Raw genomic sequence first — 22505 nt, forward strand, 5'->3', positions numbered from 1 at the left:
TGGGGATGGAGGAGCACCTGGTGTGGGAAGGTTAATGTGGCTGGAGCCTTGGCAAATATAAGCAGGGCACTGGATGCCAGTTAGGCTGCCTCCGGTTCAGCAGCCGAAATCTGATAAGGGGCTGCTGTCAGCCTCACTTACTGAGGAGGGAAGCAGAAACTGATGGTGTTTTGAGGGGTGCAGATAAGAAGTGGGCCTCCTGTCAAATAGAGCATGATTAATTACCCTCTATCCTGGCTCTTGCTTTGATAGGAGTGTCTAATGGTCTGCAGGCTTGTGGATCAGGTGGTGACATTGCTGTTGGGAGGTGAGAATGCCTGCTGTGTAAATGCCATGTGTAGGGAGGGATTAGTGGCATGGGCAGGGAGGAAGAGGGGAGAGGTTGTTTCCCTTCTGTATACATTTGCTTTTTATTTTAACATTAAGTGCTTGGGACAGACTCAAACCACATCAACTACAACTTTCATGCCAGGAGCTGGGGCAGCTTTCTGTGAAGTCAGCCAGGGTTTGTCCTGGGAGAGGAATTCAAGCAAGCCAGGAACTGAGTGCAGGGTTCAAGTTGATTTGCTCCTACCCTACACTGCTGATTTGCTGTTGAACTGATTTTTACCTTTGTTTAGCCTGGGAGAGTGGGGAGATCATTCATACCAAGTAATTACTCTGTCTCCCTTCAAAGAAACATGAAGGTCTCTTCAAGACTTGGTTCAAAATTATTTTAAATCACTGTGGACTTCCCCAGTCTCCTGGCGAAAACCTCTTCCTTTTGGCTGTCTGATATTTTTTCTCTTCTGAACATAGAGTGGAAGCTGGGAAGAGCAGCTCTTCCCTTACCTGTACAGGTTGTGACTTAAAAATGCCCCCTGTATGCCTATTTTTCACTCCAGAGCATGCTTTACTGCACTTTGAATGTTGCCCTGCAGAATAAATATTTGGATTCTCACCTCCTTTGTTCTTTACTAAAAAATGGACACTTCTGAAGGTAAATTGGATAGGGAAAAAATGGGAGGTGATTGAAAAAGTAGTGCTCCAGGCTGGGTATAATTAACTGCTCTTTGTCTCTTGCATGCAGGACAAGTCATGGCTTAGACTGCTTGATGGTGGGAAACTCCCTGCAATGGGCATGGCTCAGCATGAGGAGAGAGTGGCTCTTGGCAGGGGATCCCCATTGTGGAGGACTCGCAAAGCCAAGCAAATCCCTACAAAATGAAAGGGGACTTATTTTCTATGATTTTGTTAAGAACAGTTTTAGGGGCAGTTTTGTTTAATATCAGTCTACATCTGCAGAATTAAGTGTAAATCTGAAGTCTGGCTAATATAGGATGAAGAGCAGGAAGAAGCCCACCTTGGGCTTGGGTGGGTGAAGACAATGACAGTCCAATGCCTTTCAACAAGCAGGAAGGCTGAGCCCCAGCACTGAGCGAGTGCCTGTTGGGGGAGCACAGCCTGTGTGTGCTGATGGCTCGTCCAGCACTCCCAGGTACTGGTTCATTGCCAATAGATGTAAAAACAGCCATTCAAAGATTATCTGTGGTTTACAGCTTCCTCAGACCCTTCTTAAAGAGCTCTTGAAGGATGAAAATCAAACAGTTCCTCTGCATCTCCAGCACAGGGGATATAGGGGACATTCAAGCCTCTCCTTATAAGCTCTTTAGGCTTCTGTTATGTCTGCCTGAAACAGAAGAGGCTTTTGAATGGGGTGAAACAGCTTGGCAGAGGGGGCTGCTTATTTCACTTGAAGGACAAGAGATGTTTATAGCTACAGTGAGGCTTCCTCCAGGGAAACTCCTTTATTCCAGAAATCTGAATGAGTTAATCTGTTACAGCTGTCTTCAGAAAATCAGGAGCCCATGGCTATGGGATGATTCCTCCTTCTCCTTCCAGTGTCATTCTTGGGCTTTTTGTCCTCTTCATAGTCCTTCTAGTTAGCAAAGGGGGAGGTAGGCTGTCTGGAGTCTTACAGCCTCTTACCCTTAGGCTATACTCCCACCCTTGGGTCTTCAGTAGCAGGAGTTTGCCTGCCCTAGAGTTTGTCTTCCTGATGTCTCCCATACTCATCAACTACACATCATCCCTTTTCCAGTGGAAACGGACTCCTTGTCGTCCCCATCCATCCCCCGGCCCTTTGGCTGATTCCTTGCAGAAATGCCCTATACTTGTATAGTTGGGGTTATACTAAAAGGACAAAAAGGTAATTTACCAAGAAAACTAGAAGAGGAGCAAGTCATCTTTCTTGCCTGCTTCTCGCAAGAAGGCAAGGCTTCTGCCTCTTTGCAAGCACAGTATATACAGCATTTCTGAGAGCCGGCAGAATAGAGAGGCTTGAAAGTACAGTAAAATGAGTTTGCCATCAAAAGGCAACAAGTCTTATGCTGTGCCCCCGGCTGCTGACCTTTCCCTCTGGAATTCTCCCCTCTGACCTCCGGATCATTAATCCTGATGCTGCCAGATGACAGTAATCCATCATGGCCCCTGACAAGCCTTGCAGCCGCCTGTGAAAGGATCCGCTCGGCTTCAGCATCCAATCGTCCCATGATACTCGTTTTTCAGCCTTTCCTGTTCGAGCGCTGGGGGTTTCCAATAAAGACTTTATCGCCTGGCCTTTCCTCGGAGAGGGGCTGGGGGAGGAGAGGGCTGTGAGAGCAGCCTTTCCATGCTGCTCAGCTCTTTTGCAGTCAGATCCTATGAAACATGCAGAGCCCTAGCTCGCTTGGTGAAGAGTACAGTTAATTTACTATGTCCAAACCCCAAATCACTCTTTGCTAGCTCTGGGAGATACTGCTTTGAGTGGTACTATGAGAAAGCATGGGCAGAAAATTATTGCATCTCTATGCTTAAGTGGTAGAAGGACGGAAGTAGTTTTGTCCCTGCTGTAAAATTTCTCAGCTTGCATAAAGAAACTTTACAGGGGGGAAAAAAAATAGCTATAGGTTTTATCTTAGTTTATAAAGCTACTAATTAAATTTCAGGGCACTTTGGTCTGTGGGTCTGGTTTAAAAGCAAACTTCAGGAAGGAAGGGTGTCAAAGGGGTAGTAACATAAGGTGGGGAGGTCAGAACTGATTGGTGTTTCTACTCCAGCTATGAGCCAGCTCTCTGGAAATATATTTAAGCCTTTATTTCTTACTGATGTAGATAATGTTTGTCCCTTTCACAGGAGCATTTGGATAAATATACTTGTGTACCTTTTCAACTGCTGAGATGGAAGAATCTAGAGAAGAGTAAAACTGTGTTTAGGATAAATGTGGTATACTAAAAACTAGATTTGTTCCTTATACTTCTGTATTAGTGGCTTGTTTGCCTGAGGAGCCTTACCCATGACCCTTCCCTTTCACTCCCCATCTGGTCACTGTCCAAGGAGAGCTGGATGAAAGTCCCTTCTGGACAAGTTAATGCCATTCCCTAAATTGGATTGGGGGAAAGCGAGTGGCTTTGAGGGTAGCTTGAGGAGTGGGGGGGCAGAGGGTCTTGATCCTGCCCCAGTGGAGCAAAGGCTTTGCTGGCAGCACGGTGCCACTTAGGACAGAAATGCTGAACTGTTAATGAAGGGGCATTTTGGGGTGGGAAAAAAAACTTCCTAGATACCTCAGAGATAAATATTTCCCTGCTTTTCATTTGGAGTGGGCTGGGTGTGACTGGTTACTGTGGCTCGGCTGATGTAACTTAAGGCTGGTAACATGATCACTCCCAGCCCTCTGTGTGTCTGAAATGATGCTGTTAGCGTGCTCTTAATCTTTGCAATAACACACCAAGACAAAATGGTGGCTGAGGAAAAACCAAAGCAGACTGAGGATTGCATTTACGCAGGCTGGCCTTTTGGGGAGGGACCATCTCCTGGCTTGGGGCAGCTGCCTGGGATGGATGGAGCCGCAGTGCATTTAAATGTTTGGAAGCGTCTCTATCTCTGCTCCCTGAGGGAACTGTCGTCTGTGAAATGCAGGAAGAGGATCTGATGCAGTTTGTGAAATTACTGCTTTGTGGACCTTTCTGTTTTGGGCAGGGAAGGCGTTGTTTAGACAAGGCAAGGAAGAGAGGATATAATAGATATAAAATGACAGAGCATGCAGACTAAGCCTGATCAGGTTGCTCTTTATGTTTTCTTACTGTTTAAGAGTTAGTAACTTGGTGAAATTGAACGCAGCCCTTTTAAAGCTGAAAAAGTTTACTTTTTCTGTCCAACATATCATTAACCAGTAGGAATTGGTACCATGAGCTAATGCATAACAGGCTTCAAAGAGAAAAAAAAATTACACTTACATGTATAATGAGGACATCTGCAGAGCTGAGCTGAACTCCTTTTCACTAAACAGAATAAAACCCATTTATAAGGGCCATAAACTGCTCTGCTTCAGGGCATTAACCGAATCGCTGGCTGATGAGCAGTGGCAGAAGTCTCCCCTGTGGGTTGGGTATTCCATAATTGTCCATTACAGCGCTTCGCAGGCTTTCCTGTAAAGGCTGGTGCTGACCATTGTGGTAGACAGGATACTGACCTCAGACGGACGGCTCTTTGATCCAGGACGGTATTTCCTACACGAAATAAGGTTTGCTACATCAGCATTTTTTCCCCCCTTCTCCTTGCCTAAATCTCATTAGTTTGACCTTTTCAAACCCTGCACGCTTTATCACTTCAAGGTGCTGCTAAAGGGGCACTATCAGGTGAAAAATTAGATTTTTCTTACCTCTATTAACCCACAAGATGACAAAACTGGACAGGAAGGATAGAGCTGTTTCCCTGCCTGCCCTGTCCATCCTTGCAAGGATAGAGCAGGACCTTGTTTTGGGCTCCAAAAAGTGCTTGGATGTCTGGTGTTGCTCGCAGCAGCTGTGAGGATGCCTGGCTTTGCGGTGTCTGCAATCAGGCACGCTGATGCTCTGTTACACTGTTCGTTTGTTCGCCTCCACCATCAACATGATTTCTCTAGCTTTCTTGCAACAAGTCACTGCTCCAGCAGCTGGCTTGCAGTTGCTACCAGGGTACACGTGTGGCCTCATCAGTGTGTCATTTGGGAGCGTGTTCAGGGAAAAGGAGTGGGAGGGTGAAAAGGCTTTGTGAGAGCAGAAGCTGTAGCAAAACACTATGCACGTGCTTGTGAGGGAGGACAGAGGTACATGTACGTGGGAGAGGGAGATGCTCTCAAGTGTCACGCACCCTTTTCTGTCGCTGTTCCCAAGCAATACAGGATAGCAAATCCTGGGGAGCGAGGGAGCTGAATCCCAACGTACGAGTAGCGTAAGTTGCCTGGCTGCTCAGCCCTTTCCTGAGCACAAGCAATAGAGATTTTTATCTGAGACTGCCCTGGGAGCTCATAAAAAATGATTCCTCTGTGTTGCTCCCTCACCCCTAGGACTGAATAGTCTCTACTTCCCCTCTTCCTATTTTAGCTTTAGAAGTTGCTCTTAGCTGCAGGTTATTATTTGTCTGATAATTGCTTTTGCCTACAGGAAAGGATTTTTCATGAAAAAGACATGCCATGTAGCTACACTTCTCTGGCTCATTTACTCACCCATCGAGAGGCCTCAAATCAGGCTACAAATAGAGTTGCCTGAATTTCCTATTAGAAAGAAGATCAATAGCCCCAACCTGCTAGTTTTCTTGCCCTCATTTTCTCTGACTCCATGTTTCCTTCCCTGCTGTTTCCCTGCAGGAACTCCCATCAATCGGATCCCCATCATGGCAAAGCAGATCCTGGATCTCTACATGCTCTACAAGCTGGTGACTGAGAAAGGAGGGCTGGTGGAAATCATCAACAAGAAGATCTGGCGGGAGATCACCAAAGGCCTTAATCTGCCCACGTCCATCACCAGTGCCGCATTCACGCTTCGAACCCAGTAAGTCCAGAAGGTTGAACAGCATGGATGTGAACACAGAGTGGGGACTGGGGATTGCAAAGCAGGGACTGGGGTGGAAAAATCAAAAGACTAAATTCTACTCTGTAGCCAGGGAGGAGCTGATAAATTGCTTTATCCCTCTCACCCAAGGCTTGCAGTTTTCCCTTTCTATTCCTTCCCTCGTTTTTCCTAGTAGTGATTCTTCCTGAACTTATTACCCTTCCATCCCTACAGTCCCACCACTAATATGCCATTGGCTTGCGCTCTGTGCTCTGCACCTCCCTCCGCCCTGTGCCTTTCTTGCCTCTTCAGAGCTTAAACTCCTCGGGGCAAGGAGGGTCTTGCTCTGTCTCTGGAGAGCACTTGGCACAGCAAGGAGGGAGGGGAGGCCTCCTGATTTGTAGGCATCAAGTATGAACTTGATCATTTAATGTCTGTTATCACTACCAAGTTGTAGAAACTTGCATTTAGCACCTACTTACTGTGAGGATTGCTTTTTTGACCTGCAGTACCTCATATTGATTAGGCAAGCAAAAAAAAAAAAAAAAGGAAGAAAAAGTAGAATAAGTAGAAGAAAAAGAATGGTGAAAGTAAACCTACTGCAAGATTTAAGCAACAGGGCAAAGCTGTGCTTTACTGACTTGAGCATGGAAGGCTGGGCTCTGGGAATCCACACCCAGCTCCTATGCAGACTCTGTTTTCTAGGAAGTTATTAGAGCCTCTGAGTCGCAGAGAGGGAAGCTCCTTGCCATTTCTATGTACTTTGGTACAGACAGTCTCCTGAAAATGTGCGTGCCAGAATTCAGCAAAAGCGGTAAGGTTTGGTGCTGCCCAAAGCAAATGACTTGGACAAGGGTAATTCCTCAAACTTCCTTCCCTGCATTAAGTGTTATGGTCCAAGATCTTAATTCGTATAATTTTAGACGGTATCTCAGTTGTAAAGAAATCCTGGATGATTCTTTTCTGCCCTTGTGGGTGTAGTAGTATTTAACTATGTGCTTCCCTATGAACGTTGAGTAAACACAAAGTTTCTTTGAGAGCTGGGCCTCACACCCGAACTGCTCAATGCTTATCAAACCAAGCACAGCAGTGGTCATGATATGCAGACAGAGACTCCAGATCTGCAGAGGACCTCAGTCTGAAAGCCTTCCTGAATGCAATGCTTGTTGCTGTAGCCTATAATTTCATGTTCTATTGAGAAAACCTACCTGAGTTTCCCTGTGCTCACCTCTCTCCCAGGTATATGAAGTACCTATATGCCTATGAATGCGAGAAGAAATCCCTCAGTTCTCCTGCTGAGCTTCAGGCTGCAATCGATGGCAACAGGCGGGAAGGCAGGCGGCCCAGCTACAGCTCCTCTTTGTTCAGCTACTCGCCCACCACCACAGGGCCTCCTTCCCTCCTGTCTCCCCCAAAGATCCGCTTCCCCATCATCGGCGTCGCGCCAGGGAGTGGGACCAGCAATCCTCGGGTGTCTCCAGCAGCAGCTGTCAGAAAAGGTCAGCTACTTTTTACTCGCAGCAAAGAGGGTGGCTGGGTTAAGAGGTGCAGGCACTGAAACACAGTTATTTTCCTTTTCATCCACCCAGACTACTTTGGACTTGAGAGTAGTGGGACTTGGGTGGCTCGGGGTTTGCAGAATATTCTGCCTGTGGTTTAAACCTTTGTGTGCTCATTTAGGAAGGGCTGTGGGAGGGACTAGGTGACTCTTTCCTTTTCTAGGTGATGGTGTGCCCTTGACTGTGTCTATGCCAAATCGTATTGCCGTGCCAGTGACCTTGGCTAGCCAGCAGGCAACTGTGGCAGCAAGAACAGCCACCCTAGAGCAGCTGAGGGAGAGACTGGAGTCGGGAGAGCCTCCGGAGAAGAAGGTCTCTCGGATGACGGAGGAGGAGCAGCGGCTTGTCCAGCAGGCTCTTCAGCGCAACCTGTTCAGCATGGCACGGCAGATCCCCATGAAGATCAAAATCAATGGCAAGGGTAAGTAGCGCCTCCAGACGCACGAAAGGTCTTTGCAGACTGCAGCAGGGAGGAAACTGCTCCCAATCTAGGATGTCAAACACCTCTTTACGCACAGGCTTGATGATCTCTGTGGGTACCAGGCAGAGGTCACCGTCAAGAAACTGTTAAAATGGAGCACAATAACCGCAAAGCTAAACTAGCAATATCTTGTTAGGTTTTACTTACTGCGGCTGTTTTTATTCTATTCTTGTTGATTAATAATCCAGCATCATCTGAATCCATCCTGGATTCAGAAGCACCCTACCTGTCTTCAGAAAGCTCTGCATCTAAGCTGATAAAACCCACTTGACCCATACAACAAGACCCTTACTCTGAGCTTACAACATCCTGTGTTGATCAGTGTGATTGCTTCAGGAGTCAAGCTGTTATGTCTCCACAGAACTTGCACTGTGGGGAGTTGCCAGTTTCAGCTGATGCTAGCTCAGTTGTCCTTGCAGCAGTGCTCTGTTACATGCTGTAGGTATGCTCCTTCCTTCATGGGAAGCACACGAGTTGGCTGAAATTGCTTTGGGCTGTGTATCTGACCCCCTCCTGTTTAATACCTGGTGTATGCTTCAGATCCAAGAGCATGGCTTAGCCTAGCCAAACGCTGTCCCGTGTTTCTGCAGCCAGGAAGATCACTTTTGGAGGGGAAGCCCCTCATGTGCCAGATTCTCAGCTTCCCCCTGCCCTGCTCTCATCTGAGCCTCCTGCCAGCATTGTGCTGCAGGGAACGATTTTCTGTCCTTTCCTGGCCAGGAACCCTTTTAATTGATCGTGGAGGTAACAGCTTTTTCTGTATGGGTAGCAGACTGCAGGAGATGGGGGAGAGAGATGCCCAGCTTTTAGGAATCTTTTGTCAGGTGTGATGAGGAGGCCACAAAGACCTGTGGATCTGCAGGGGGCCCTACGCATCTCAGGGCTTTTAGCAAGTCAGGTGATGTCTACCAACATCTGCTGCAACCCTACGCACAGCCTCCAGGCAAAAACTCCTGGCAAGGCTGGGTTAGAAGGTCACGTATAAGCAGCATTCATGGCCTGGGAAATGCACTCCTGAAATGCTTTGTAAAAGGGGAGTCACCCTGTAAAGGTCACATTGTCAGAATCAATACTGTTATATAGTGGCTTCAAAAGCTGATTAAGTGCTGTGGCTCCTTTACCTGTCCTGGGGGCTGCACTTCACTGGACAGCAGTGTCTTAGAAAATTTCAGTCCCAACAGCTGCTTCCTCCAAACCTTTTGATCCATTAAAATTAAAGGTCTCAGACGCCCTATTAATTGTACATTTGGATGTAGGCACAAGGCCAGGCAAGTTTGGCACGGCTTAGAAGAAAAGGAAGAGTTGTTCTTGAGGCCTTTGCTAGGAATGCTGGTAAATGCTTTATTGAGATGCTGTGCCAGAAATACATATGGCAAAGGGTCAAAGCAGGTTCCCCTTTGAAGCAGTAGCAGCTTGCTGCGGGGTTAAATGGGATTGGGACTTCATGTCGCAGTTCCTGACAGCTATGCATCCACCTAAATTTCACATTTACATAAAAACAAAACTGAAAATAGTGAGTAAAAGGGAATACAAATTTTATTGAGTAATGTTAATTCCCTCTCATCTCACTTTTTTTTTCTTTCCACCCTGAACTTCCTAAATCAAAACGCTAGGAACAATTTTAGTCTCTACAAATAGTAACAGGCTGAGGGCTGAGCCCTAAGGATTCAATGATACTATTTCCACCTTTGTTAGATGACTGTGGACAAGTCTGTCCTGTCTTTCGTGCCCCGATTTTCCCAATTGCAAAATAAAAATAATATTGTGATTTGAGAGGCGCTTTTGAAAGGCACCACGTGAGCTTATCATACTTGATAGCAACATTTAGGTTAAATGTTAACAATGTCCTTAGCATTCTTTGCAGGGACAGTGGACTTGCTGTCCTAGCAGACTTGAAAGGAGTTAAAAATGTGCATTTTGCAGACAATGTCAGAGCCTGAGCAGCCTGTCTGCATAATCTCTCTGTTTTAATAGCCCAGTGCCCCAAAACCAACATCGGGTGGGCCGGTAACCATGATACGGCTGTGCAAACTGTAAGCACGCATTCATGAGCACAGAGAAGCGATCCTGCAACCCAGGCTCACAGTTAGGGGTTGCTTAAGTTGGAGGTTCGGAAGTGTCCGGGAGAGTTTGATGTTGAGCTCCCCTTAAACATCAGTGCAAATTGAGCCCTGCTCTGCACTGGCACTTTCAGAGCTGCCCATCAGGGCTTAGAAAGGGCTCTCCAGGCCGAGGATACAGAAAAATGCAGATTTCACAGGCACTGTGGGGCAGCCAAGCCAAGTGTAGTGCTCTGGGCTTGAGTCCTTGGCGCTGTGGGTAGTCCCCTCCCTCCAGCGGCCGCTGGAGCTGCTGCAGTCTGAGCCCTGCCAGGGAGTCGCACCAGCTCCTCCAGAAACTGCTGCCTCTCAGCGAAGGGGGAGAGGACTGTGCCTGTGCTCCCAGTCTGCTGCAAGCACAGCCATAATCCAGTCAATTGAAATGTGGTCTTGTCTCGTGTGCTGGCAGCTTTTTCTTTGGGGTGGGGTGTTAATCTGGCCCTTCAGCGTGCGAGTCGGGGAGAGATTTGCAAATGCCGGTGGGATCCCAGCCCATACTCAGTTCACACTGCAGCATTTAAACACCTTTGCAGACTTACAATAGGACTGGAAGCAGACATCGTGTGGGGATCTCCTCACCAAAGAAGAGGTAAAAAGAGGGCTCTGTACACCTTCAACCATCTCTGGATAGTGCGGGAGACAGGATAGTTACTCTAACTCTGCGTCTTTTCTTTCTTGAAAGAAGATAAACCGGACTCGGCGGCAGCAGCAGCACTGAATTTGTCACCTAACGGCATTGGGAGTATTAACATGTCGGTGGAGATTAACGGCACAATTTATGCTGGTGAGAAAGAACCGCTCCTAGGGACGGGTAGAGAGCCAGGCTGGTGGTGCAGAGTAGGATGTGGAGAGGGTGGTGTGCTCCCAGGGGCTGGTCTTTGCCAAAGCACAACGCGCACAACCTGTCTGGCTTAGAAAGTTCAGTAGGAGATGATTTCTTTTCTCTTTTTGGTCCTAGGCAGTCAAGATTAATGCCCTTTCCTTTTGTGGTGGTGGTTGTTAGTATTTTTTAAATCTAAGGGAAGGGGCTTCTATGGAGGTGTTAGCAGGAAGGAGTATTATCCCTCTTCTGCTGAGGAGTGGCTTTACTCAGCTTTTCCTCATGTATCTCTGGAAAGCAGGAATTGTTGTCCCCATACTCTGCTCAAGCTGTTTCACTTCTGCAGGTCACGCACACATGCATCCTTGGACAAAGCCCAGGTGGGAGGCCTGGCACTGCAGTGCAATAAAAGGTGCTTCTCTCCTCTAAAGGTGTTGAAGCCATTTGGGATCTTTGTCTTCTGTAAGCACAACATCCCTGTGACAGAGGCTGCCAGAACAAGTCCTAGGGGATCCCTTCTTATGTCTTGGTCACCATTGACCCTCTGATCCTCCTCCAAGCCTGCTTGTCTTGCACTGAGCCCCCTTCTGTTGGGATGAGATCTTTGGGGTTGGATAGCCTGCCCTTTGCTCTGTACCCTATCCTTCTCAGCTGTGCCACCCCATGGTCCCAGTAACCCTTCTCTTTACCTCTCTTTGCCTTGCAGGAGTGCTCTTTGCCCAGAAGCCAGTTGTCCATCTCATTGCAGGCTCCAGCACCCAAAGTTCCTGCAGCAGCAGCAGCAGCTCCCACTGCTCTCCCAGCCCTACCTCATCCCGGGGAACCCCCAGCGCAGAGCCCTCCACCAGCTGGTCTCTCTGATGGACGGCCGAGCCTGCTGTCTCTCACACTGGCCTCCGGCAGCTCTTCCTCTCTGCTCTCGGCAGGGAGCGAGCCGGGAAGGAGTCGCACAGATTACCTCATCTCAAGGAACCTGCTTTTGTGGTTGGCCAACGGCAAGATGATGATGATGCTGAAACCTTTCCATGCCAGCGAGTTTTTCTTCATCATCTGTTTGTCCAGCCTTTTTCTTTGTTCTCCCCTTTCTTCCTCCCTTTTGCTATTTTTTCTTCCTCCTCCTCCCAGGGTTTGCTGTGTTCCTGTTGGGGGGTGGGACATGGAGGGGGGGAGGCACGCCTGGCGTTTTTCAATCAGGGATCGTCTCTAGGAGCTGCGGGTCGAGAGATGGCTGAGACGTCACCAAGGCAGGTGGAAAGAGCTGGAGTTGGGGCAGGGAAACTTGGTTCTCCTCGAACCAGTAGCCACAAGGACTCTTCCCACAAAACAACTCCGTGTATTGACAATCCTAAGAGCCGGCGGGGTGCCTTGCCCCTGTCCTCCCATGGCTTGTGCTGCAGAAGGCCATGCAGCTGCAGAGTGGGCAAGCTTCCTCGCTTTTCTTGTTCAGGCTCTGTCGTGGTCCAGTGTTCGTATGTCCTCCTGTAGAACATGTGCTCTTGGCTTGTGAGCCTCCTTCCCCCTCTCCGAGGTCTTGGCAAGAGGGGAAGGACTTTCTTACTGCTACGTTTCACCCATAGACACATTAAAAACCTCTCGATCAGCTGCTTCGTTCTCCTGGCTGGTGCTGGCCTCTTCCCTACTGTTGCCTTCTTCAGGCTTTCAGCCAAGTTTTAAATTCCCTCAGCCTTGTCTCTCTCCCCTTGAGGAACTCATCCCACTGACATTTACCCTGACAGCCTGAACTTATTTTGGCTTGGTGTTTTAATCCTCTGCCCCTTTGACACAAAAGGGCTGTCATTTAGGTTGATCTAGGCTTCCTGGAGCGACTTCCTTCTCATAAGGTGTCTTTCAATAGCCCCTGGAAGCTCTCTGCATCCATGTGCTGAGAAAATAGAAGGTGATATTTGAAATCTGAGTGGGGCTGTGGGGCGTGTGTAGGTATTGCGGTTAACATGACGTGTCTTCACTGGTCTCTGAACAAGCCTACAGATGCCCAGTCCCCTTCAAATTGTGTGTGAGGAAAAAGAAAGCGGCTCTCAATTGAGTAAGACCTTTTGCTCTCCTGGGTGGAAGCAGAGAAAAGGAAATCAAGCCCTTCCTTGCCCTTTCCCTCAAACCTCCAGTTGAAAGCAAACAAAGGCTGGCCATGGCTCTCTGGTGTCTGGAGCCGACCAGGCTGACTTAGTGACTCTGTGAACTCGGCTCCTGCTCAGGTGGCCTCATTCTGTCCTCTCTCCTCCTGCTGGCCTTTCCCAGCCTGGAGATCAGGTCCAAGCACCATCCATCCTGCCCTGGTGACGTCCTTCCCATCCTCCAGGCCCAAGTCAGGTTTTTTTGAGCAGATGAAATACCTCAGATATGTACTTGTTGTTGGGTTTTTTGTTTGTTTTGGGTTGTTTTTTTTTAACCTCTTCAGGAAGTATTGGCATATCTTATCGCTTGTTTTTTATATGTGGTTTTGCTGACATTGTGGGTTGTTTTTTTTTTTATTTTTAATTGTATCACCAAAGACAAAGGAAAAAAAAAAAAGCTGAGCAAAGGAGCAGTGGCCTCCCCATCCTTCAGGCCCGCAGGAGACAAGCTGAACAGCATTGTCCCAGGACATGTGCATGACTCAGGAGGACAGGTAGAGGTAGGAAAAGAGGGCAAGAGTGACTGCTGACTTAGGTCTGTCCTGCCTGTTGGACACAAGGGTGTCTCCAAAGTCCCCATTATTTCTCCAGGCTCCAGGATCTGTGCTTACCTTTAGCAAAGCTGCTGAGCGCAGCTGGGAGATGTCAGCACTGCTTACACTACAGATGGCCAGGCCTCTCACAGGAAAGTGGTTTCTGGCACCTTGAAAGCACAGCTTGGTCTTGTGGTGCTGCACTCAGCCACCACCTCAGCTGCGCTGGGACTTGGCGTTATTCCAGGCCCAGCTAATTCTGTCTACACTACAAGACTAAGCTGTGTTGGGTAGCTTGTCTGAGAGGTGCCAAAATAAGAAGTTATTCCAGTTTTTCACCTGTACATAGGTGCCTGTGTAACCAGCACCCGAGCTAGTAGATACATCATGATCTAAGTGAAAGCCACATTAAAACTCCAGAGGTTCAGCCTGCTAAAAATCAGTTTCCTGGAGGGTGGTGGGTGAGTTCTCATGTGTCATACCAGCATGAGAGAAGGTCGCCTTTTATCTGCTCCCGCAGGCGAGCAGAGCTGCTGGGAGCATTCAGCTCTGGGCAGGATGGGAGGCTTGAGGCGCCGCTGCTGTTAGAGGCTGTGCCTCCCTGCACCGCTGAGCCCGAGCTCAGCCCAGAAGTGTCTGTCCCTTCCCTGCCCAGTCATTTCTGCGATGCACTGCGAGCAGCTTAAGCCTGTCTTAGTACTCTGTGAGACTTTACAGATCTGGGGGAGATGCCCTCCGCTAAGACCTGTGGTTAGCTGTGGTGCGGTCCCTGTGCTCCCAGGGTGTCCTGCTCCCAGAAGCTGTTATTTTATACTACTGAAAAGAGCATGGCTTTTAAAAACACCGGGCCAGATACCGCCAGGGGAAAAGCCCCATCAGCAGTCCAGGGGTCGGGCTTAAAAATGTACATAGAAAACGAAATGAATAATCCTTCCTTTAAACTCTCCAGTGTCAGGTTCTCCTTTTTAATCCTGCAGCACTACTCGGCTGGGCTGCTACTCTGTCCTTGAGAGCTCCGAGGTCTTGTGCTAAGGCTCGTGTAAGCCACAGGCGGCACCTCCTAGCTGCGAGAGGCTCGATGGTTGCTCTCTGTTAGTTTATACACTATGGCTTGAGTTATCCGCTACCTGACATCGTGAGGACTTGGTGGGAGGAAGAGGGAAAGTGGCTGAGAGTGCACATGTCCTGAGACAGATGCTGCGCCGAGGTGCTCCCCCTCCGGCTGCTTTTAGCTGGAGTAATGAGCGCTGCCGGGCACGGGGAAGCCGAGCTGCTCTGTGGCTGCAGGGCGTTTGCTTGGCAGATCCTGCAGGCCTCCATGGCATTTCATCCTCGCAGGCTCGGAGAGGATTTTCCAGACTCTGGGGCTCATTCAGATTGGGGTTTTTTTTCCCTTTTTTTGTTTTCTTTTGTTTGTTTGTTTTTATTTCGGGGTGGGTTTGGGGGCTGTTTCCTACGAGTGGGACTGGGGGACTTTTTGCTTTTCCTTATGCTTTCTTCTCTGGTCCTGGGGAGCAGAGGTTAGTAATGGGTGGTTTTGCTTATGTATCACATGCTAACATTGTGTTTTCTTGCACAGAAAGGCACTCGAATCACTGAACTGCTAAACAGCTTTGACACTACTAGAGTATTAATGTTTATAAGCTTTACACAACTAGACTGGAAATAGACAGGGACTAACAGATTGTTTTGTATCCAATTCAGGGAAAGAAACAAGTTGGCATGTGTAACAGATACCTCAGTAAAAATAAGCTGCAACAATAAACTGGTCCTTTCTCAGTACACGACGACAAGGACCAGTCAATTCAGACTGTGAAGAGTAACCCTTTCCCTAAGCCTGGCTTTGATACTGGCAGTCAGCTTAATGCAGGTTTCGCTGAGCTCCAGATCTCCTACTGAGCTGCCAGGCTTTGGGGACAGGGTTATGGAAACCAGCAGCAGAGACGGGGCAGAGGAGCTGGGAGCCAGGGAAGGCTGAGCAAGGGTGGTGGATTCTCCCCGGCTCCCCTTCATTTCACTCGACTGTGTTCGATTGTATAGTACTCAGGGGTTTTGATACTGCGGGTAGGACTGTTCCTCGTGTGAAGTGCTCTGCTTTGCAGTGTGGCTAATTCTCTTTCAACTCCAGACCAGCAAAGGTTTTGCAGTGAGCAGCCAAGAAAAAAAAAAAAAGCCCCCAGCTTGCTTCCATGCAGCCTTGATGCTCCTGTTTCAGGGGGGGATTTGCCAGCTGGGTTTGATGCCCAGCTCAGGGGAATGAAAAAAAAAAAAAAAAAAACCAAACCTGCTTGTCCTCTTCCAGCAGATCCCAGTTTATGCTGGGAAGGCACATGCTTGTGAGCTGGGAAGGGGGAAGAGGCGAGGGGGAGGCTGCACGCCTGCTTGGCTCCCAAAGTGAATGTGAACATGTCACACCAAGTCCTTTTGGCCGCTGCACGTCTGTGTGTGCTCCAAACGGATTCAGATCAGATGTTTTCACCAAACAGCTGCAGCAGCCTTGCTACTAGTTTTCTTACCTATTTAAAAAAAGTAAAATAAATAAATAAAAAAAGAAATGTGATAGCCTAGGCGGTGGATAAATACCTCAACGTCTCCTTCCAACAAGTGTCTGTATATGTTGTTGTTGGGTTTTTTCTATCTTACATGTTATCTGAATGTTTATATTCCAATAAACTTCTACCTCTTCACACGGTGACCCTGCAAGCCTGATTTGTGGCTGTGCTGTTCTGCTAAAGTGCGAGTTAAAGATTTCCCAGCCCCTTCTTCATCCTGGGAAGCTATTCCCGGAGGCGGGGTCAGCCTAAGAGAGGTCCGTGTCCTTCTGGGTCTTTATGCTCCCAGTTTGTACCTTTGTGGGGAGAACTGGGCTGTAAAGCTGAACTGGCGTGATGCGGTTTTGGAGCAGTGGCTAGAAATGAGCTGGGTACCTGTGGGGTGAAATGTTCAGCTTCCAGGTCAGATGCTGGCTGGGAAACTTCCTCCGCACAGCTCTGGGGGAGAACAGACCTTGGAGAGATGAGTTACACTGGATCTCCCTTCCACAGGGGCCAGGCTGGGGCAGGAGCCGCTCTCCTGAATCCCTCCTGTGTCACCGCCACCTTCCCACAAAAAAGGAGATTTAATGCTTCCCAAAGGTTTTGCTATTTACACAGCACCTGATGTTGTTTTTCCAGTCATTGAACCAGTTTGGCAGTTGGAGAGGAACTGGTTTCCAGCCCTTTTCATACCAGCGTTTCCGAGGCCCCGGTGTCTGCATTTGTTTTGGCCGGCAGCCCGTCTGAGGGTGCTGGGATGGGGCCCAGCGTGCGACTTTCCCCACCAAACTCACCCCATCGCCGTGTCACGGAGCAGGAAACCTTCTCCCCTCCTGCCTGCGCCTTGCCCATGCTGCCCACGGGCCCCTCCATCAGCACAGGGCACCCGCGTGTGGCTGTGAAACACCCATCCGAGGGTGATGGCTGTGCCGGGGCTGCAGCACACACCGGCACAGCCTCCCCCTGCTCGGATCCACCCTGGGCTTCCTCGCCATGCCCCGTGGCCGGGATGCTGTAAACCAGCAAGTTGCAAGTGCTTTGAGCATCCCTGCTGCCTCTCTGGGGAGGATGGACGAGCCCCTCGCTGCCCACGGTGGCCTCAAAGCCGATATGAAAATGGAGATGCAAAGAACCTGCTTTTTCCTCCTCTCTTTGCAAGCCAGGCAAGTCCCCGAGCTCACAGCACGGGCCCTGGCTGCTGGATGACCCCGCTGCAGGCAGGGGATGTGGCTGGTGCCCATCACCAGGGCTGCAAAACTGAGCTGCCTGTTGAGGTCTCCACTGATGTCACTCCACGCTGTGCAAGAAGAGCCGTGCCTGTGTTTTACGGCCCCCCCGCCACCCCGAGGATCCCGGTTATCGGAGAAGAGCGGGCTGGCAGAGCCGCTCGCCTCACCTGGGCTCCGGTCCCAGCCTATCTGGCCAGCGGGCAGGTGAAGGCAGAGCCTTTCCCCCCGCGTTTCCTCCGCTCCTGCCCACTCGTAGGTTCGGCTTTTCCCAGCTCCAACTTTTCCCCACGTGAGCTCAGCTGAGACGGCTCAAAGACTCACCTGCCCTCACTGCTTGCCTTAAAAACCAGATGCCTGAAGCAGGTAAGGTGGGTTCTGGCAGTGGTGGGGAGCAAACACCCTCGGTGTGCGCTGCCATGGTGTTTATCCGCCTCAAAATCGGAGGTGGGAAGGTGCCGGCCCTGGTGCCAGGCTGGAGAGGGGTCTCCCCCCAATGCCAGGGGTGCTCAGAGACCTGGTCTCAGGTGAGGGGGGGCTCCGTGGTAGCCACCCCACCCTCACCGCTGGGTCCAGGACAGCCCTGCAGCCCTGCAGCCCTCCCAGGCTCCAGCCCCACTACCTGCTTGGTGCAGCAGGTCCCTGTGCAGCATCCTCCAGCCCGGCTGCCCCAGCAACCAAGAGCAGGCACCCAAAGGGACCCGATGCGCCTTCCCCGCTTCCTCCCCAGCCCTATAGACCCGTGTGGGTCTGTACACCAGGGGCAGCCACGCTCCAGCCCTCCCAACTCGCTTTCCGGGGGCTGGTTGGGCATTGGCAGCCGTTGTTTGGGCTGGAATATAATCCTCCAGGCAAGTTCGCATCCCAACCCCCGTCCCTTCCCTAAATGCCGCCATTCATCGCTCATCCCAGCCGCAACCTGGCTTCCCTAACAAATAACAAAGGGCTAAAGAGAGCCCAGCGCAGATTAAAGCATCTGGGTAGGAAAGCCCAGCCCCACAGCGTGAGACACCGCTTGCTTTTCTCTTTCAAACATCAAGATCCCTTTATCGAACCCGGCTCAGGCTCTGGCAGAGCTTTGTCCAGATCCTGTTCTCCATAATCCCTTGCTGCAGGGACGCCGGTTTTGGGCACAGCTCAGGGAGGAGGTTCCCTCTCTTTTGGGGCCAGGCTTGGGGATAGAACACTTTGGGGACTGCTGCCGCTTTGAATCCAGCTGGGACACCCCCAAATCCCCCCATTGCAGGTGCTCCCACTCCCCTCCAGCGGCACAGGTGCCTCCCCGTGCGTTTTGTGCTCCCGCCAAGCAAGCAGCTAATTGTCGGTTGTGCCCAACCTGCATCAGCCTGGCAGCGGGGCTGATAACTGCCACTTTTTCCATAGCCCTTATCGTCCCCAGGGTGAGGCCAGGTTTGTTTTAGCCTCGCCAGAGCCGGACTGATGTCAGGCTGCCCACGCCCACAGATGCCAAGCACGGTCCTGGCCCTGCCGGCTCCACTCCCACCTTCTGGCTTTGGGATGCTCCAGTTCAACCCCCCGCTTGCAAAGATGGGGGGTGGGTCACAGGCATGGCAGGGGAGGTGGGCACCCAGGTCTTGCCCTTCTGCATTGCTCCATCACCCTTGGAAAGCCACAGCGGTGCAGCCCTGGCGAGATCCGCTGTGCTAACAGTGCCCATCTCTCTCTCCAGTGCATTTGCAGGTCTTCCTCGGCATGGGGCTGGCCCTGCTCTGCCTCAGCATCCTCCTGGTCTGTGCCGTGTGCCGGTGGCACCGCCAGTGCCCAGGCCCTCGCCTCGGCTGGGAGTGGGCAACAGTGGAGCTGGGACCCACTCTGCCCACCGGGACGGTGCCGGTGCCCATCCAGCAGCACTACAAGGAGTTGGCAGGAGAGGTGCTGGGTGCCCGGGAAGAGGAGGGTCCCCCGGTGTTGCCAGCATCCCACGGGGGCTTGCTCCATGGCAGAGCCTCCTTGCCCAGCCTCCCCTTCCCCGCAAGGCCGGCAGGAGCGTGGCAGCGCCGCTGCATCATCTCTGGAGCCAACCTGCTCTGCAAAGAGGAGAGCCCGCTGGTCCATCCCATCCCAGGACCCCCCACCCTGCTGCCCTCCGGCACCAGCCCCAAGCAGCGTCCTCAGCTCCACTGTGACTTGTTCTACTCGCCAGCCGAGGCCACGCTCACTGTGATGGTCCTCGGCGTCTCCCACCTGCCCAAGGGGCTGTGGGGTGGCCAGGGCTCCTGTGTCAAGGTGTACCTGCTGCCACGGCTCCTGGCATCCCGGCGTGCAGCATTGCAGTGCAGGAGCCTCCACCTTGCCCGCCGAGAGCCATGCCGGTTTGGCCGGTACAGCCTGGAGGAGCTGAGGAGCTTCACCCTGCACTTCACCGTCTACACCAGGTTTCACAGCCTCAAGGACTCCTTTGTGGGAGAGGTCCTCTTCCCCTGCGCACAGGCCACCTGGGACCCCCAGGTGTCTTCTAGCTACAGCTGGGAGCTGTCGAGCACCAAAACCAAGCTCAGAAAGGTCAGGAAGGCAGGCTGTCCTCATGTTTTGGCTGAGGTCCGCTTGGACTCAGAGTCTTAAAGCTCCACAGCGAGAGCCAGAGCCTCCTCCAAGCATCACCCAGTGGGAGGCAGCGGGAGGGACTGAAGGTGCTGAGGCAGCAGCCCCCCACCCCTGCAGTGTCCTCTCTTCTGGTGCAGGTTCATGAGCTGTGCACAATTAACATCCGTCAACCATAGTGACTGGCAGCATCTCTGCTTGGGGGCTTTGCTGAAGATGGGGGTGCTGGGGGTGGAAGGGTTAAATGCAGAGCTGGCACCATCGTTACGGTGATGGTAAGCATTAAATTCACCTTCTTGACTCATTTTTGCCCATTCTTGAGCTACCAGTCACAGAGGTGGGAGACAAGCATCCCTGAGTTAGAGGGGCTGGATGAGGTCGGAGAAGGTTTCATGGTGTCTCCTGCTCTCTCATCTCATTGCAGTGCCTCAGCGCCCATGACACGAGCCACAGCATCCTCTCCTCACCCCCCAAATCCCTCGGCCAGCTCTTCCTTCTCCTCCAGTACCAAGCTCTGGCCAGCCGCATCAAGGTGCTGGTCCGCAAGGCAGAGCACCTGGGCCGGCTCTCTCACATGCCAGGCACGCCAGGTAGGGCACCGGGCATGGAGCAGGGGCAAGGAGATGCCCAGGTGGGCACAGGGAATGGCTTCCCCTCCTTTTGCTTGGCAGAGAGTCTTACTTCCTCTTGAACTGCTCTTTTCTGAGCAAAATGAGTGCAGGTAGCACAGCTAGGATCTAGATATCTCTGATATGGCCCCAAAATGCTTAAAATATACATATTTATCATAAAAAAATAGCATGTAGCTTTCTGTCCTGCTGGCTGTTGTCATCTCTGGCTCCCCCAGCCCACACAAAGCCTGGGATGCGGGCAGGGATGGGAGCTGAGGACTTTGGAGGTCCTTGCTCCCAACCAGGGAGGGGTAGGTGCAACCAAGATGGACAGCACATCTCCGTCCTCTCCCCACAGCTCCACAGAGCCCCTTGGAGGTCTTGTAGACCCCCGGGCACCCCAATTTGGCTGCCCATGCCATGCAGGAACGTGGTTCGCAAACCTCCAGCCTCCCTCCCTCATGCGTGTCCAGAGCAGGTCCCTCTCACCAAGGCTCTGTCTCCATTTCCAGGCCACTACGTCATCATCCACCTTTACCACAATGGCCACATCATTGACACCAAGGAGACCAAGTCCATCGCTGGCTACAACCCTGTCTGGAACATGCCCTTCCTCTTCAACCTCCCCGCTGGGGACATCCAGCAGCAAGAGCTGTCCTTGGAGTTCACCGTCATGCAGGTGAGCAGGATGGAGGTGACCATGGCCAAGAAGGTGGCTTGGATCACCCATGCTCAGGATCCTCTCCTGCAACTGGGAGCCTCAGCCCCTGCTTGTGGGAGGGGTACAGGCAAGCCCGGAGGAGCTATTTCTTGCTGCCCGCAGGAGGTTGCTGGGGTGGGATTGGTCTTCTTGGGGCAATGGGTGTTTCTATCTCTGCTTGAAGGCCATCAACCATGTCCCACACTGCTTCTGCCCCTCTCCTGCCACAGGCTCGCATCTACACCCGCAGCTCCCCGCTGGGGCGCGTGCAGGTGGGTCCCCGTGCACCCGGGGCCGGGCTGCTGCACTGGAGGGAGATGTGCAGCCGGGGCCAGCTGGAGTCAGCGCGGTGGCACCAGATCCAGCCCGACACCCTCGGACCCTGATCTTGCCTGCAGCCCATGGGCAGGGCTTGCCCAGGACTCAGCTGCCCATGGGAGCGAGTAAAGGGGGATCTCCAAGCCTTGGAGAGGTGAGGTCTCAGCCTGCATGTCTTCGTGGGCTCCATCTCCAGGGCTGGAGATGGGCAGTGGTCAGCAAAACCCGCTTCTGAACGGCTCCAGAGGGGAATGAACCCATTTGAGATGTCTTCAGCTTTGGGGAGAGGAGAAGAGCAAAGTAGGAGCCTTCCTCTGCTACGTCCACCAGATGCCCGCTCGGTGCCTGCACCCAGAGCGAACCCTGAGTGCCTGAAACCTTGGCCATGGTAGGAGATGGGTGGGAAGATCAGCCAACTGGGAGACCAGCCCCATGCCCACCAGCTGATGGCCATGGTGGTGGTATCTACTGCCCCTTCTACCCCACCATCACCAGCCCACTCTTTCCACCCAGTCCCACAGCAGCCAAGACCTTCACCAGACCCTTCCCCATCTCCACGGGATGGGACACATCCTGCTCTGCTCCTCGGCAAGAAGAACCGCAAGGACTCACTGACATTGCCCCAACCCTCCCTGCACCAGTGCTAAAGGTGTTCATCAGTACTTTTAATTAATTGCTGGCTCAAATGAGTGGTCAATAAATAAATAAAGGGGTCGAGCATGATTGCATGCGTGGAGTAACTGAAGCTCTCTTCTATCCTGGTGCTCTTTGCTTGGCTCTGCCACAGGCCAGCAGCATCCGTGGTTTGGCTTTAGGAGCAAGCACTGTCCTCCAGAGCGGTGGCCTGGGTGGGAGGGGATGGTCACCTACTCATGGGGCAGGAGGGAGCAAAGCCCCACTCACATAACCCCTGCATGGTGCTAATTAGTAAATAAACGGAACTGAGGCCCTCTCTCCATGCAGATTAACTGGACACTGAACGTCTTCCACGAGCTCCTCACCCCCCTGGCTGCAACCCGTCTCCAGCCCCAAGGGCAGGTCCCTGTGGGGACAACAGCAGCCCTCAGCCCCGTTTGGTGGAAGGAGAGTGTCTGCAGAACCC

General features: G+C 51.5%; 2 protein-coding genes across 7 annotated transcripts in view; both read left to right on the forward strand.

The window, feature by feature from the left end:
• ARID3B (AT-rich interaction domain 3B) overlaps positions 1-16147 on the forward strand; it is a 37210-nt gene extending 21063 nt beyond the window's left edge. For 2 of the 6 annotated variants that reach the window (XM_082322505.1, XM_082322506.1), the window contains exons 5-9: positions 5645-5828; positions 7068-7327; positions 7551-7808; positions 10650-10751; positions 11494-16147. In XM_082322505.1, the coding sequence (XP_082178631.1) occupies positions 5645-5828; positions 7068-7327; positions 7551-7808; positions 10650-10751; positions 11494-11648 (959 nt within the window). In that variant the 3' untranslated portion in view covers positions 11649-16147. Of the gene's footprint in view, positions 1-5644; positions 5829-7067; positions 7328-7550; positions 7809-10500; positions 10557-10649; positions 10752-11493 lie in introns of those variants that run through there. The other 4 variants (XM_082322508.1, XM_082322507.1, XM_082322510.1 and 1 more) reach the window with 4 other exon arrangements.
• Positions 16148-18925: 2778 nt separating this feature from the next.
• LOC309594912 (synaptotagmin-4-like) lies at positions 18926-21471 on the forward strand (the record flags this gene model as incomplete). Its single annotated transcript, XM_082321313.1, has 4 exons — positions 18926-19735; positions 20199-20364; positions 20898-21064; positions 21316-21471. 4 exons carry the CDS (start codon positions 18926-18928, stop codon positions 21469-21471), a joined length of 1299 nt encoding a protein of 432 aa, XP_082177439.1.
• Positions 21472-22505: the final 1034 nt, after the last annotated feature.

This window comes from Platalea leucorodia (genome assembly GCF_965183815.1).
Source record: "Platalea leucorodia genome assembly, chromosome: 9".
Taxonomy (NCBI): domain Eukaryota; kingdom Metazoa; phylum Chordata; class Aves; order Pelecaniformes; family Threskiornithidae; genus Platalea; species Platalea leucorodia.